The sequence below is a fragment of the Babylonia areolata genome, chromosome 5, assembly GCF_041734735.1.
Source record: "Babylonia areolata isolate BAREFJ2019XMU chromosome 5, ASM4173473v1, whole genome shotgun sequence".
In the NCBI taxonomy this organism is placed as follows: Eukaryota; Metazoa; Mollusca; class Gastropoda; order Neogastropoda; family Buccinidae; genus Babylonia; species Babylonia areolata.
The window spans coordinates 40508148-40525967 of record NC_134880.1 but is presented as its reverse complement, the minus strand read 5'-3'; the positions used below and the strand labels follow the sequence as shown (position 1 = coordinate 40525967).

Below are 17820 nucleotides of genomic sequence, written 5' to 3'. Positions count from 1 at the left end.
GGATCCAACATCAGTTCTACAACCAACAAAGCCAACAAGTCCTTATAGGCTTTCTCCGGCGCAACTTGAAGATAGGAAACCAGAAGACAAAGGAAACTGCGTACGAAGCCCTTGTTCGACCTACCCTTGAGTATGCTGCATCTGTGTGGGATCCCTATACAGCAAGTGACATCCAGGCCATCGAAAAGGTCCAGCGCCGAGCAGCAAGATGTGTCACAAACTGACATCGACAGACGTCTTGTGTCAGCTCCATTCTTAGCTCCCTCAACTGGTACCCTCTACAAGTCAGACGGAAAAAATATCGCCTGGAGATGTTTTACAAGTTCCACCATGGTCTCATCTCCATCAACTCAGTCTGCCTACCAACACCATCAGACAGCAGGCTGAGCTCCAGGAAAAACAACACCTGCAACTATGACATCCCTGCCTGCAGGACGCAGAACAGATGTTTTTCTTTCCCCGAACCATTCCGGAATGGAATACACTGCCCCAGGAGGTTGTCACAGCAGAGTCGCTGGACCGCTTCCAGTCTAGACTCGCTCCTGCCTGTGACACAACAGATAAGACTCCCCCCCCCCCCCCCTACAAGCACAATTGCACAAACTTGCAGAATCTGAAACATAAAAGTTAACCTTGAAAAAGCAAACGTAACTGCCGGGGTTTCAGAAAGGCACGGTCACCTGCCATGTAGACGTCAGTGAAAGATAGCAGGCCTACTATGACAATGAAGAAATTAAAATAACATATATGTTTACTAGTTTATAAATACATTGAAACGCACTTTACTACTAAGCTGAGCACTACAAGAACTTGCAGAAATCGGGAGAAGGACAGAGTTAGGGCCTACTGAAATTCTTTCAGTTCACTGAAGTACTGGTGTTTACGTAAAATAGATAGCCTGATGAATTAATGTTTATTCTGGAAACATTTTGATGCCAAAATCAGGCCAGTGCTGACACACGGTGCTGAAACTGAATATGCGGACTCTCTGATAAAAATATACAGAAAATTTTTATATAATAGGCCTAGCTACTTTCGCCATTTGGCCTAAACGTTTCTTTTTATGTTCCCTTGCATGCTTCAAATGGTGTGTGTGTCCATCGAGATCGATGATGACCATCGTTGTCATCCAGCTGGGGGATGGGGGGAGGGTGGTGGTGGGGTGGGGGGAGGATGCTCATGAATCTATCTGTGAATGCGCAGATGGCTGAATAGTCCAATCTGCGCACGAAATGTTCGCTGACAGTTGGGGCAGACAAAGACAGGCATACCATTGTCAGGGAGCTTGTTTGCCCGTGACTTTCTGGCCTGCCTCTTCTGAACAGCTGCAGCAGTCTTGTTGGCCTCGCACAACTTGGCGCCTTTGTGCACAGCAGCGCGCCATTTGTCACGGTCCACTGCAGATTCCTCCCAGGAGTCAGGGTTGATATCAAACGCTTTCAGAGAGACTTTCAGAGTATCTCTGAAGCGCTTCTTCTGACCTCCGTGTGATCTCTTCCCTTGTTGCAGCTCGCCATAGAAGAGCCTTTTGGGCAGCCGATGGTCTGGCATGCGCGCCACGTGTCCAGCCCAGCGAAGCTGGGACTGCATTAGGATGGTGAAGATGCTGGGAAGGGTGGCTTTTGCGAGCACCTCTGTGTCTGGGGTCTTGTCTTGCCACTTGATGTTCAGTAGCTTCCTGAGGCATGTTGTGTGGAAGTGGTTCAGCTTCTTGGCATGTCGTTGGTACACTGTCCAAGTTTCGCAGGCGTACAGTAGTGTGGGGAGAACTACTGCTCTGTAGACCTTTAGCTTGGTCTCAAGACTAATGCCTCTTCTGTTCCAGACATTTGCATTGAGTCTACCAAAAGTTGCGCTTGCTCTTGCAATCCTGACGTTCACTTCATCGTCGATGGTCGCATTTCGTGACAGTGTGCTGCCAAGGTATGTGAACCGCTCCACCGCACTGAGTCTCTGACCGTTGACTGTGATGTTGAGCTCAACGTAGGGTTTCCCTGGGGCTGGCTGATGGAGAACTTCAGTTTTCCTCGTGCTGATGGTAAGGCCGAAGTTCCTGCTGGCAGTGGCAAACTTGTCGACGCTGAGTTGCATGTCAGCTTCAGATCCACCGTTGAGGGCACAATCATCAGCAAACAAAAAGTCTCTGATGATGTCTGTCATGACCTTCGTTTTTGCTTGAAGCCTTCTGAGGTTAAACAACTTGCCATCTGTTCGGTACTTTAGGCCGATTCCAACATCGCCATCTCTGAAGGCATCAGTAAGCATTGCAGAGAACATGAGGCTGAACAGTGTTGGAGCCAGGACGCAGCCTTGCTTGACACCATTTGTGACAGCAAAAGGAGCAGATGTTTCGCCTTTGTCCTGGATTCGAGCCTGCATGCCTTCATGGAATTGGCTGACCAAGGAAATAAATTTCCGAGGGCATCCGTACTTGGCCATGATCTTCCACAGTCCCTCTCTACTCACGGTGTCGAAGGCCTTAGTGAGGTCGACATAGGTGGAGAACAGATCAGCATTTTGCTCCTGACATTTCTCTTGCAGCTGCCTTGCAGCAAACACCATGTCGGTGGTTCCGCGCTCTTTGCGGAATCCACATTGGCTCTCAGGCAAATTACCTTGGTCAAGGTGTGCTGTGAGGCGGTTTAGTAGGATCCTGGCAAGTATCTTGCCTGCGATGGAGAGCAAGGAAATGCCCCGATGGTTATCACAGGCTTGCCGGTTCCCCTTTCGCTTGTACAAGTGAATGATAGATGCATCTTTGAAATCCTGGGGGATCGTCTCTTCTTTCCACATGAGTGAGTACAGCTGATGGAGCTTCTCAGTCAGCACAGTGCCTTCATCCTTGTAGACCTCTGCTGGTATGGAGTCTGAGCCAGGTGCTTTGCCACTGGATAGCAGACGGATTGCTTTCTGGGTCTCAAGAGGTGTTGGCGGATCGTCCAGTGCTTCGTTGATGGGGACTTGTGGGAGACGGTCTATGGCTTCATCATTTATGGAGGAACGGCGATTTAAGACACTGTTGAAGTGCTCAGCCCAGCGTTCGAGAATTTTCTCCTTCTCGGTGATCAAGGTATTCCCATCTGCAGTGAGGAGGGGGGATGATTCTGAGGATGTGGGGCCGTAGACTTCTTTTAAGGCATCATAGAACCTCTTCATATCGTGCCTGTCAGCATATCCCTGGATCTCATCAGCTTTGTCACTCAGCCACTTATCCTGCATTTGGCGTAACTTTTGCTGAACAGTCCTGCGGATGGCATCGTACGCATCCTTTTTTGATGTGGACTTTGGGTTGCTCAGGTAGGCTTGATGCAGACGGCGTTTCTCACCCAGAAGCTGCTTGATTTCATCACAGTTTTCATCAAACCAGTCTGTGCTTTCTGGTCATGGGTCCCAGGGTCTCTGAAGCTGTACTATAGATCAGCTCACGCAGGGTCCTCCAGTCAGACTCCACGTTCTGGTTGTCCAGAGAGGCAGATTCCAGACGATCTTCCAGCAGCTCCACAAAGGACTGTTTGATGGTGATGTTTTTCAGCTTAGCGATGTTGAGCCGTTTTGGAGCCTTCTGGCCTTGGGGGCGTCTCTTGGGCTGGATTCGAATATTCAGCTTCGAGACTACAAGGCGATGGTCTGTCCAAAACTCGGCGCCACACATGGTCTTTGTTACACGTACATCTTGCCTATCCCTTTTCCTGACGATGACATAATCGATGAGATGCCAATGCTTTGAGCGAGGGTGCATCCATGACGTCCTGTTACGGGTAGGGAGGCAGAAAACTGTGTTGGTTATCAGCAGTTCGTGCTCTGCACAGGTCTGAAGCAAAAGCAATCCATTCGGGTTGCAGTGGCCCACACCGTGCTTTCCAATCACTCCATCCCAGGAGATGTAGTCAGAGCCAACTCTAGCATTGAAGTCCCCAAGAATGATGAGCTTGTCTGCTTTAGGGATAGCAGCAATGACAGAGTGAAGGTCCTCGTAGAACTTCGCCTTCACTTCATCCGGGTTGGTCATGGTTGGGGCGTAGGCACTGACAATGGTGAGGTGCTTCTGGCCAGATGCCAGTGGGAGTTTCATGGTCATAAGCCTATCGTTGACTCCCTTTGGGATTCCAGCTTGCTTGCTGACAAGTGCTGTTTTTACTGCAAAACCAATGCCAGCTTCACGTCGCTCTTCGCTTCCTCGTCCACTCCAGAAGAAGGTGTAACCAGATCCCTGTTCACAGAGCTCGCCTTCGCCTGCAAGCCGAGTCTCACTCAAGGCCGCGATGTCAATATTGTATCTGGCGAGTTCGGATGCAACTAGTGCCGTTCTCCTTTGGGGTCTGTCCGCGTTATCTCTGTCCAGGAGAGTCCTTATGTTCCAAGCACCAATGGTGAGAGGAACGATCCTTGTTTTTTTCTTTTCTTTCTTGTTGTTTCGACCGCTGATGTAGGGTCCCCGCCAGCCGCGGTATGCTGGCCAGGGTGATATGGAGCAGGCAATTTTTAGGGCACCTTTTCTAGCCCCTTCCTCATGCCAGGGAGGTGAGCAGTGCATTCCTAAAGAGGGCTGCTCAGACGCTCAGACGCTCAGACGGCTGCCGAGCTCCATCGCTGCTCCTGTCGACGAAGAACGACCCTATGGCCTGAGCCGCCTGTGTGCAGGTCTGCGGCTGCGACTGCCAGTGTACCCACACCTGTCGTTTCGTCGCTCGCCTGTCGCCACAGGACTTGGGGGTGATGAAATGATGAAGGATGAAAGGTCATTTTGGATGACTGATGACTTGCGCGATGAGTTTGTTTAAAGTGAAGAGGAGTTGCGCAACGTCGACCTTACTCTCTCGCCCGGGTCCACCAATTTCCAGTGGCAAGACTAAGTCGAGACGACTGGAGGATGAGCACGGATGCAGTGGATGACCAAGATATCCTTTCGGTGTCTCATCTTGCTCTCTGCACTCCACAGTGCGTTGCTGTAACCGCCTTCCTCTCCATTGAACCGATAGGTTTCTTCCGCAGATTCTGCCGGATCCAGACTTCGCATGCATGGGTAGACACACCCCGGGGGCCAACTGCGTGTGGCATGCACATAGCACGGTGGAGCTAGATGGCCGTCAGTGGCTCTCCTGAGCCAACGCCCTTTTATGGATCGCCATAAGGGTGTCTAGCCACCCGCCTCACCAGTCCCGGAAGGGAGCGGTGGGAGTGCCGGTTTAGTCGCCGGCAACCCGACCCTGAACAGGTTGTACTGGATTACAGGTTACCAGTAGCAGATCTAATGACCTGACCTGACCTGATGCTTCAAATACTGACTGCATGTATATGGAGAGACAAATAGGAGAGATAAAAAGGACGAAGCCGGTGGCAGAACTGAGTGACTCAAGACGCTCATCCCAGTGCCCAATACCGATCGGAGTCCGTGAGGGTGTGGGTTCAATTCCTGCTCTCGAACTTTCTCCCAAGTTTGACTGGAAAATCAAAACTGAGCGTCTGGTCATTCGGAAAGGACGACAAACCGAGGTTCTGTCGTGTGCCGTGCAGCACGAACCGGCTTCATTTGAAATTGGCGCACCGTAAAAAAAACAAAAACAAAAAACAAAACAAAAACAAAAACATCGCAACTTCATCTTGAGTGTTGTCCTCTGGCAAAACAATGTAACAGAAATCCACTCTGATAGGTACACAAATATAATAGATGCATGAATTATAAAAAAAAAAAAAAAAAAAAAAAAAAATTAAGGCCTGATCGACTGAGCGCGTTGGTCAGGCATCGGCTGCCCAGCAGATTTGGTGTAGCGTATAAGGGTTTCAAGTGTCCGAACACATGCAGTGACGCCTCCTTGAGAAATTGAAACTGAAATGCTATGGAAAGACAAGATGATGCTTATAGTATATGAAATCATGCGTTAAACATCTAAAGTATTGACTGAAACTTATCATGATGCATGCTGTCTGAAATTACATTGACAAAAGCGAACAAGAGAGAGATGGAGCGCCATTGAATGTTCTGTGTCCACGTCAGAAGGCCACGTCTTCTTTTCAATGTGCTATTTTATCATCTTGGACAAGAGATATATGAGCCGTGTTTACGAGGTTAATATAAAAACTGAAAGAACCCTTTGGTGGTGTTTTATTTTCTTCTCATTTTTGTTACCGCGCTTCCAGAACCATTTGTGTTGTGCTGCCACCTACCACATATCACATGACAAGTAGGTCCAACCTGATTGGACCACTGATTCTGCGACCAAAATCATAACAAGGCTGTCTGATCCAGCCATCATGGCGACCCCTAGGAAGTTTAGCGAAAAAATAGCATTGCTCAATCAAAAACAAGCAGAGGAAACTGCAGCCTTTGAAGCGATTATTAAAGAAGTCAATAGTGCGACTCGACCGGTTAGTATAACGTGATTGTGACTCTGTTGTGGTATTTTACATCATGTGAGGGTTTTATCGGTTTTTCGTGTGAAATACAGGGTAGGCTACTCTTGATACTGTTACTTATATTTGCTCTCCGTTTCAGGTCGCACATCCCAAACAGCATTTACCTATCTCCCCCAGTCTCGGTGCTTATAGAGGAGGTTCATTACCAAATGTCAACCAGATTGGTGCTAACCAGGGAATCGACTTACAGGTGAGTACAAAGTTATATGTGACATCACCCCCCATCTCCATCCTCGCATGTGCTCAAAAATGGCGTCGTGTCAATTCATTTTTTTCTTTTATTTTTTTGACGACTCAAGTTTATGGAAATAAATTTCTCGATGAAACACAAGATGACAGTCACGTAGGCGTGTCAGATTAGTATGGAATAGTTATTCTTTTGTACTCTGCCTGTGCAGACCGCCTTACAGCATTTGGAAGACATCAAACAAGGAAGACCTAACATTCATCATCGCGTTGACAGGCAACGCCAACTTGTTGGAGTTGGACCCCACCGACAGAGGCCTTTTCCAGTTGATAAACGTGTATCCTTATTAAATCAGAACTGTTGGCCACAGGATACAGTTAGAAATACCCATATGTTGTTACCGCTGGCTGTTATCACTTAGTTAAGCAAAGCACAGAGAAAGTATTGTTTTGTATTTTATAGAAAACTGGAGATGGTATGTACACATATATAAGGAAAAATTTCTGTAAGACTGTCCCCAGCTGTGGTTTGACTTGCTTTGCTTTGATTGTTATGTTGCATTACTGACATGTGTTTGTAGCAGATGTAGCCAGAAACAGATGAGATAGTGAACAGAAAACTGTTAGATGAGTTGTGCAGAGAAATTATTTTCAGTTTCACTTTCACTAGTTTCAGGTTCATTACTTTCAAGGAGTGTGTAGACAGATTCATTTACAGCACCACGTCTGCTGTCAAAAAAAGAAAGTGCTGGTTTATCACTATTAGTTCACTAGTAGTCCGAAGTAGATGTTACTTTCAACAGCATAAATAAAATTTAAAAAAATCACAAACTACTAGTGTATTGATGATTTACATTACAGTTATACATATGCAAAGTTCTCTCTCCTCTGTCCATCTCTCAGTGGCCTGTGTTTGTACAAATGTATGTGTTATTTTTTGTTTTTGTTTTGCACTTGTGTATAGAACCACACGTGTCCATGGATTCATTAAAAAAAATTTTATCATTAAATAATGTTATCTTTTATGCGTGACAGTACGAAATAAAGAAATTTGTAAATACTTGCCACATATATGACCTATAAATTCAGTAAAGGAGTAGAGAAGAGTATACATGAATATCTTGCAATGTGATTACTAGGTGTACTCTTGTGCACTGATCATGTACACACACACACACACACACATATAGTGATATACACAGGCGCGTGCACGCACACACACACACACACACATGAATATCTTGCAATGTGATTACTAGGTGTACTCTTGTGCACTGATCATGTGTACACACACACACACACATATAGTGATATACACGGGCGCGCGCACGCACATACACACACACACACACACACACACAGAGACTCCTGTTATTGTTAAAAGAATTGTGACAGAAATTTTGAACCTAAACAACAAAAACAGCAAAAAACAAAAAACAAAAAACCCACCCCACATACTCAAAAGGGAACAAACACAAAAAGAGTTTAAATTACATTACTTTGTAGGTTTCAAGACAAAAGACATAACAGACATATGATAACTATTATTATTAGAGAAACTAACAGTGATACTGTTTATCACTTAATGATTATAGTTATATTTACATAATGAGTTTTAGGTAGAAAATAAACAACTGTTAGTGTTACTGTTACTAAGGCAGTGTGGTGTAAAGGTGATGTTGATGATGGGGGCTTTAGTAATGAGCATTGTGGCATTTCAAACTTGTTGATTATTCATTTTAACAAATTGTAAAGATCTCTCTGTGAATGAGAAAAGGGAAGAAGAATGCACTTTTGATCTGCCGGTGATAATGAACACTCAGTGAGTTGTACTGATAAGAATGATAGTCACACATTCTCATACAAGAGAATAAAGAAAGAATGTGTCAGTTTGAAAAAGAAAAGTTCTAGATCACAGACAAAACATTATAAGACAAGGTACATTGTTGACTTTTGCCTATTTTGGTGAATGAAACACTAGTGCTGATGGTAGGAATTGAAGATTTTGAATTTGGATGTTTTCACCTTAACTGTAGATCTAGGTTGACTGTTCTCCCTATGGACCAGCAGCATACCTGCCACTTCCAGCAGATACAAGCTGGCGAAGGTAGGAATTCTTGCCTGTATAGTTGATTTGTTTGTGTGGTTGTCTTAAAAAAATTTTTTGTAACAAATTTGTTATATAATGCTGTTGTGTTGGTCACTTCGGCATCCTTGCGTCTGTAATCAGTACTTACATGATTTTTTTCCCTCGTGTGTCATTTGCATGTGTATGATGGCTTGTATGTTGTAGAAAGTCCTGCTTTGTTTAGAGTATTGTGTACTCTGTATTGTATTTTTTCAATGCTTCAGAATTGCAGTCATTTGTAGGCATGGGGAATGAAAACAGAATTGAAGAAAACTCAGCTTGTAATTGTATGTGATGATAACTTTCAGACTACAACATGGAAACTACTAACACATTGTTGTTTATTGTTGGTTGTTTGTTCTTTTTTTTCCCAACTAATAGGACTAGCCTTCATTAGAAAATGAAGGTATCTGTATTTTTTTCTCATCACTATTTTCAGCTGACTTTTTTCTTATGTATTCACATTGAAATTTTGTTTTCAAATTGTATTTAAGCCAACAGTTGTGGTACTGATGCCATTTGTTACCATGGAAGGATGTCTAGTGCTTACATTTTAAACAGTAGTCACCCATCCTCCTCAAAATTTTGTGCCAGGAATCCTCCCCCACACCCTCTCTTTTTTTTTGGTTACTCTCTTTGTTTCCCCTTTTTCTTTCAGTTGTGATGTATGCTTGCTAAGTTCTTTAATTGGATAATTAGGTAGTGATAACTTTGGAATGTGTACTGGCAGCCCCCTTGCAGTGCTGTTAGGTGGTTTTTCCTTTATTTATGTGTGTGTTTTCTTACTAGATGCATATTTGATTCCTCTCTGGGTTTTTTTTTTTTTTTTTTAAATTTATCAAATTTGATTTGAAGGTGATAAGTGGATTTGATGTTACCATCAACCTGCCTTAATAATTGTTGTGGTGTTCAGCAGTGTTGTTACCAAGGTTACAAATTCGGGGTGTATGTTTTGTGTTGAACTAAGGAACTCTGTCATGTGTGGACTTAACTGTTTAAATTGAAGATTTTTCTAGCTAAGATGGCCTCATGGTTGGGTGAGTTAATCGCAAAATTTCGGAATACACCTAAATATTTATTGAGTTGTTTCAAAGTAAATTAATCATGAAGATTCAGAGGCCAGTTTATGGAGAGAAAAAGGGTCTTGAATGTGTGTGTGTGTGTGTGTGTGTGTGTGTGTGTGTGTGTGTGCATTTGCATTTGTGCATTTAATTGTGTGTCCTTTACTTATTACATATAGAGTTTGAAGCCCTACTTTACTGACTGTTCTGCATGTTTATGAATCATTCAGTCTGCCATTTGCTGACTGCTGTGTTTGACTTTGAGTGTGTGTACATGTGTGATGATAAGCCAAAAAGAACAAGGAAACTGATTTTACAGTGTGTGCTGATGATATATTTATCCTTATTCAAGTTACTGTCATGCTCGGAGAAGAAGATTAGAATGTCATGTCATCTTTACCTGTCCTGTAGTATGATCAGTCTAAAGCCCTCTATTGGTGTTCATGTGCTGCTCAGAATGAGTTGATACAAGGGTGCACAGCTTTGTACTTCTTATTCGCATGCAAAGTATTGCACTTTTATTCAAACCAGTTTTGAGATTTAATTCACCTGTTTGCAAGCTGATAAGAGGCAGTAATCACCGTGGTGCCATGGTGAGTCCAGATTTGATTTAGGGATGAAGAGTTCCTGAACTTTGTTTTGTATTGAATGTTTAAGCTTTATAATTTATTCTGATCTTATTTTGGCTTCACTTGTTTAAATCAAGTATTCAAATTGCATGTGTAATTGTTTGATATTTTTTCCTGCGCCAATGATAAATGCTGGCTGATACACAGATAAACAATTTTTTTAAGTAACTGATAGTGATACCAAACTTGGTTGATGGTTTGTTGTCTTCGAATGTCTTGCACTTTACAGGGTAAATAAACTGAAGGCAGGTAATTATTACTGAATTTATTGTTTTAAAAACAACAAAAAAAAACCCAGCAACTTTTTGCTATTGCTTTTTTCTCTCTGGATTTGGGTTATGCGTTCTCCATGTGTGACACAAAAGCCTTCTTCTCTTTGAACAGTGTTAGATTGTTTGTACAGTTTGTGTGTGTGTGTGTGTGCATAAGAATAACAGTTAACATTTTCTTGGGAGAAGTTGGATGATGAAAGAGGAGAAATTAAGTACATGATAGGGTTGAGAATTTGTGAAGGGTATGATGTGTGTGGAGATGGGAGGAAGGCAGGGTGGGGTTTAAGAGGGGGGGGGGATTGGAGTCTGAGGCAATTTCCAAAGCAATAATTGTAAAAGATTTTCAAGGGAAAGCAGTTAATGGTAGTTCTGACGTTTTGTAAGTAAGTGTGTGAGCATTGAAAACATTTTGTTACAGTTCTGTTCATGGGTTGATTCAGGTCCTTTGGAATACTGTTTTGGGTTACATGTTTATAGAATTAGGGGCAAGACAAATCTAATGTCAGGAGTGTTCTTAAAATGACAAGCATTGATTGGTTGGCTACCTTGATTTCATGGTCATCAGCTGAATTTAGGGGAATCATGCAGTTTCATTATTTATTCATTGTTTTTAAAGCTGCTATGACCAAAAACAAAAACAAACAACAAGAAGCTATAAAGTGTTATATTAATGTGTGATAAATGTATCAGTTGAATTAGTGTTGTTGATTAGAAGCAATTGCAAAATTCTGACAAAACTGGACTGCAGTTGCTAACATTTCAGCTATACAAAAATAACAATAACGGCAGATAGCACATTGCATCATACAGTGATACTACATCTTTTAAAAATATTGTTGCAATATGTTATGATTATTCAAAAGAAGTGCACATCAATGGGATTGTGTTTATTTCATACAGGTAAGTCACCAAATGACACAATCAGACAAAATTGGAAAGTAATGTAAATAATTTCCTAATCATTGGTATTGAGCATAAAGAAAAAAAAATCAGCATATGCTTCATAAAAAATTTGTGCTTCATGATCATTTGTGTTTGATTAACAAACTGTAGGAAATCTTGCCATCCTGAAGTTTGGATCTGCATTTTCATCCTGCTGCAAGACTCTTTGTGTCAGATGCGCTTTCGAACAAAAACCCACTGTTCATTATCATCTTGCAAATGAGATACATGAGAGAATAATTTAGAATATCCGGCAAGTCATTTGATTGAAACAACAAACCAAAGTCCTGTGTGTAGCATGCACTCAGCACATGTAAAAAACAACAACAAAAACCCATGGCAACAAGAGTTGCCCCTGGCAAAATTTAGTGTGTGCATTTGAGAGAAAGGGGCTGGGGGGGAGTGAGTGTGAAGCCTGACTGGAGGATGCATGAAACATGATGAGCACCAGAAGGCAGCCCTCAGTGGTCTCTACCAAGTTAGGCAGCCAGCTGTGCAAATGACTGTGTAAGGTGCTTACAGCTTGATCTTTAAGGATAGAACATAGATACTTTAAAAGTATCCATATAGATAAAAATTTCATAGGTTGATACCCCTTTAAACAGCCTGCGCTGTGCATCCATGCCTCGTGTTTATTGGTCCACACCCCTCGTGGACCCTGCAAGCTCGCTCCTCAAAGATATGATTGTTCTGTTGACTAAACAGCCAGCCACAGGCATGTCACTGTGTTCTGGTGGAGTGCTTGCGACATGGCAATAAGTCTGATAGTAACACTGCAGTTTTCATACGATTTACAGTGTTTCACAGTGTCTGCCAGCCATGAAGTCAATAATTATAAATAGTGAAGTGTCTGCCCTTTATTTCCAAAAAGAGGGAACATCTCTTACGAAAGATGACCCGAAAGGGTGAATCAGTATTTTATGTTGGGAGTCCTGCTGCTATTTTTTGTTGTTGATGTAGGTTCCTTTCCACTTGGATGGATGGTTGCAGTAGAAATAAAATCAATTTCTTGCAGAAAAAAATAGAATCAGTGTCTGTGAGTATGACATGATATGACACAAAGTTGGAGAAAAATAGAAGTAGTGTGCCCTTGGAATTTCTTGACTAGTCTGTTTTTTATGCATCTGTTTTTCTTATTACTGTCACATGATTCAACAAACAGCTCAATGCAGATTACAAAAATATCTTCCCTTGAAAGGTCAGGGGGAACACCTATGCTTGGTTTCTGTAGTAGGAAAGAGGAATGTCTATGAGTTTCAATGGGAACTTTGAACATTATATTTATCTCAAAATAATGTCAGTACCTCCTTGTTTTTTTTTGTTTTTTTTCTGGTTTTTTGTTATTGTGTGTTGAAGATTTTTTATTTTTTTTAATTTTTTTTTTTTTACTTCAGAGTGTAAAATGACATAATTTCATTATTGTGGTTATCCTGGGAGCGTGGAATAGCAGTGTGACCTATTTCTTGCTGGAGGCAGGTTCTAGACATAGCACAGCCTTTCCCAGGCTGCAGGCTGAAGAGAGAGGCGATATATTGATTTTAGCGCTGTTTGGGCGGCTCTGTCTCAGGGTCTCAATTGCTGCAGATAATGTGCCTACCAAAAGATAGGAAACTGCTTTGAAACACACACAACAAGGATCGTATAGGCATGACTTGTTGACAAGTGCATGGATGCATGCACACTGGTGTGGGGACACACATGCTCTGATACTGACAATCTCTGTTGTTTTCTCTCTGTCACTGAATCACTCTCGCATACATCTTCTGTTGTATTTTTAGTTTCATTCTTTGTAATTACAGAATATTACTTGGTGTGTTCTTTTGGTTTAGATATTGTTGTTTTTCTGGATTCAACATTTCTGACAAGAGACACGCATGTACACACACACCCAACATAGGTGCGCGCACACTTACACACACACGCACACACACACACACACATATTCTCTGTCTCTGTCTGTCTGTCTGTCTGTCTGTCTCTCTCTCTCTCTCTCTCTCTCTCTCTCTCTGTCTCTCATTGTACTGTTTTCAGTGATTATTTCTTTATCTGAATGTTATTCTTTTCATGGGTATTTGATACAGGGTTCAGTCTCAATCAGTCATAAATGCATGAAGCATTTTTCATGTTTTGTGTTCTGTCAAATATTCTACATGCACACTCACTCTCAGACTAACTTGCATGGATGCACAAAAGTACATTAATGTGTGTGCATTTATGCACATGCTCGTACACTCAAACCAGTCATGAGAATTCTTTTTCCTGGGCTTTATCATGTACGACTACAAGAATAATACAGATATAATCTTTTTTTTCTTCTGACCCTTACTGCCTTAGTGTTAAAGTTATAGTTGGTGCAGTTACTGCACGGGATGTGTGATCTTGATTGGAGATTATATTACATCAGGAACACTTGACATCAATTTGTTGTGTCTGGTTTATAGAGAAAAAAGTGGTTGAGGAAATTCTGAAAAGAAAAAAAAATCCTAAAGATGTTTTGCAGCAGTGCACAAGACATTATTTTCTTGTGTCATTTACAACCTCAAGATTTCTGATGCTTATCCATTAGTCACCAGAAGCCTAGATAATGCCAGAGTGTTGATGAGGACAGACAACTTGTACTGTTTGACTTCCTCTCAGACTGTGACGCTGGTGGGCTAGTACAATTAATTGATGATGATTTGAATCCAGCAAGGGCTGTCTCATTGCCGCTGTTGATTGAAGATAGTCACACCAATTTGTAATGTTCAGTTTGGCCAATGTCCAGCATCAGAAGATAAATTGTTTGAAGATAAAATGGTCATACACATAAAAGCCCACTTTTATACATGTGTGTATACGAGTGAATGTGGCAGTTGCAGCCCACGAACGAAGAAAAAGAAGAAGTTTGAAGGTGCCAGCATAGATATTCTTGACAAAGCAGGTTTGGGATGTATAAACACCTTCAAAATGGGATGCCATGTGACTGACTGACCTAATATTCAAGATGTTGCGGTCACTTCTCTTGGAGTCTTTATTGGATTGGGAAGGTTCCCCTCTACTATACCTTCACCCCCACACTCACCATTCTCTAGCTTTCCCTTCCTAGATCAAGAGCTTAGGCAGTGTGACACGTATGGAAGACCTGAAAATCCAGAATGTGAGGAGTATACGAGTTGCTTCCATAAAACTGATAAAAGAACTTTGGGTACCAAGATGTTGCACGGTGGTTGCTTTCTTGGACTGATATTTACTTAGGAGATTGTAGACTTGATCCCAGTCACAGGTGGCAGAGTTTCATTGTGGGACTGTTGTTTTGTCATTTGTGGTTTTTTTTTTAATTTTTATTTTTTTAGTGGGGATGGGGGAGGCAGCTGTGACTAGTTCCTACATAGAGTTTGGCAGGGACCACATTGTTGAGTGTAATCTACATCACAGATGCATTTTCAGGGTGTTGCATAAATGTCTCTTTTGAGGCTGGTTGAAGGCAGGATGTGTTGCAAAAGAAAGGAAAACACGAACTGTTCTCATATAGCTTTGCAGCCAAAAATGGATCACTGTTATATCATGATTTTTTTGTCAGTCCTCTTCAGCCATCAGAAACAGGAACACACACACACACACACACACACACACACACACACACGTCCTCGCTTAATTTTTTTCATATGTTTGGAAGGCACTAAAACTAGTTTAAGTTAGGTGGATATGTTGTTTGCAGGTAAAAAAAAGTAGAAAAAAAATTATTGTTGACATTTGTACAGAAATGGAGAAATTACTGCTGCCCAGTAGAAATAATTTGGTTCAGAGAGCAGTCTCTGTCATATTTTGTTCTTGTTTTTTCTTGTGTGTGAGCTTGTGTGTATGTAACTTTGTTTCTGTGACATCATTCAAAACAACAACAAAAAGAGATTTTATAGTAAGTGATATAATGCATGCCTTACTGCGGTCACATGTAAAAATGTATGCTTAAGGTGCTTATTTGCCTTTTCTTTATTGATCATAACAGCTTGATTTGCATGTGGGGGACTTCCATTATAACTCTAAATCTAATATGATCTTTGGCTTAATTAACATTCATATCATGACTTAATGACATTGTATTTTACATTTCAGTTCATTTTGTTGTTTTTTCTTCTTCTGACATTTTGTTTTTCTTCTCATATTAATATATCTTTTCTTTTCTGCTGCCTATGTTTGAAAGTAATTCTCATTACTCACAGTCGTAAATCTTTTGGAAAGACAGACAGTGAACCAGATTGGTTAAACTAGCTAAAGCTTGTGTGTAAAAGGCTGTTCAACAAGGTGAAACGATCAGCTGTTGGAGAGCTGCCTGAGTTTAAACTTTTTTTTTTTTTCTGCACAGCAGGCTCAGGAGTCCTGTCTTGACAAAGGGGATTTTTGCTTGTTTTTGTGTATGTCTACCAAAATGGCAAAAGGAAAAGAAAGGAGAAAAAAAAGTGTAAATTAAATAGATAATTAAATTGATGTGGTGTTTCCCTTGAGGATAAGTTGATAACCTGGATTTATTTACTTCTCCATTTTTCTGTTTTAGGATTGATTTGTGTTCATTCATGAAAGAAAAAAAAGATTTAATTAAACTTCACACTTTTGCTTCATAATAAGTTAATACAAAGATAAATGTTAAAAGACTCAGGTAGATATTTTTTCCTTTTCTTTTTAATCTCTTGATTGGCATTTGGCAGACGTTGGGAAAAGCTTTTGTTCTGTATTCATTACACCTTTTTCACAGAAAGAAGTGGGTGTAGAAGACAGTTGATCTGCTGGTCTGAACTCCCAATTCCCAGCACAGAACCATATTCCTTACCTGATTGAGCCCAGTACTAAACTGTCTTTGCCTCATTTACTTAGATTTCCTTTCACATATTTGGCACTCTGACAAGTTCCACTGTCTTGATTTTGATCTAAATAGGGACTGGGTCTGTTGCTTGACAAAGGAATCAAAAGCACTCAATTGGAGATTTGAACAGTTGACCTGTTGGAAGGCTGCCATTGGTTGTCATGCTTGGTACTGATGGTTGTCAAAGTTGTAAATGTGGTTTTGAAAAAAATATTTTCTATTATATAAATAATTTAAAAAAATGATTTTTTTAGATACAGAAACTGTGTGTGTGTGTGTGTGTGTGTGTGTGTGTGTGTGCACATTTGTGTGTTCATGTATCATCATTGTGTGTGTCACTGTTTGAGAGTTGGTCTGGTTAGGTTTTGGGCAGGGGGGGTGGGGGGGGGGGGGTATTTTAATTATCTATACCATAGGATTAGCGCTTGTTAGAAATGGGCTATGGATGCTGTTGAAAATGTTGAGTAGCCTGATGGGTGAAAAATAAAGGAAAAATTTACCATTTTGTTGTTTTGTCTCTTGTCTGTATGGTGTTTTTTTTTTTTTTTGTAGTTGTGTCATTTATCTTTGCTTACTTGTAGTTGTATGCAAATGAAAAGATTTTTTCAAGAAGTTACAATATAATGAATAGATAAGAAAGTTAATGGACCTGAAATTATTTATTTTTATTTTGTTTTATTTTTAAACAGAAAATCATTACTTCAGACTGAGTATTTAGGTTACTAGCTTATAGAAAATCACAGTAAACTTTACCATTAAAAAAATCATTGGAGACAAACTGAACTAAACAAGAGCAGAGAGTTTGAGGTACAGAGAGGTAGTTGGTTGTTTTGCTTTAGCAGACTCATTGTAACTTACATAAGACTTTTCAGAATATCATGCAGTCTTTGTTGTTCAGAGTTTTTAAAAACTGAATTTATTTATTTATCAAACAAAGAAATGGTGAGATCTGTTTCGATTGACAGATTTGTTTCGATTGACAATACAATTAACTGATTAAGATTTCAAGTGTTCTCAAAATTATTTGTTGATGCTTGGCTGGTCCTTTGCTCACTTGTAATTCTTGTTCCTAATTTATACAGCTGTTTGAGAGTGTATGCTAGCTGACATGTACACATACAGATATTCCTGCACATACAAACTCAGTCAGTTATCCTCTCCTTTTTTTTGTGGTGCACTGAAAACCACACAGAACACTAACTTGGTATGGAGGTTTCTTGTCACAGACGGAAATGTTTCAATGTTGATAAGATTTGTTTACTGTTTTGTTTAACAGAACAGACCTCTAAAATATGATGAGGGTATTAAAAAACTATTATTATCATTGTTTGAAAAAAAATATTGCTTTGAT

The 17820-nt window shown here is 41.0% G+C and overlaps 1 protein-coding gene across 3 annotated transcripts in view; it reads left to right on the top strand.

Annotated features, from left to right (window-relative positions):
• Positions 1–6228: 6228 nt before the first annotated feature.
• Positions 6229–17820, top strand: part of LOC143282065 (CREB-regulated transcription coactivator 1-like) — a 55453-nt gene continuing 43861 nt past the window's right edge. Inside the window, exons 1-4 of one of the 3 annotated variants that reach the window (XM_076587521.1) lie at positions 6229–6366; positions 6494–6604; positions 6813–6938; positions 8643–8707. In XM_076587521.1, coding sequence (XP_076443636.1) covers positions 6253–6366; positions 6494–6604; positions 6813–6938; positions 8643–8707 — 416 coding nt within the window. In that variant the 5' untranslated portion in view covers positions 6229–6252. Of the gene's footprint in view, positions 6367–6493; positions 6605–6812; positions 6939–8636; positions 8708–17820 lie in introns of those variants that run through there. The other 2 variants (XM_076587517.1, XM_076587519.1) reach the window with 2 other exon arrangements.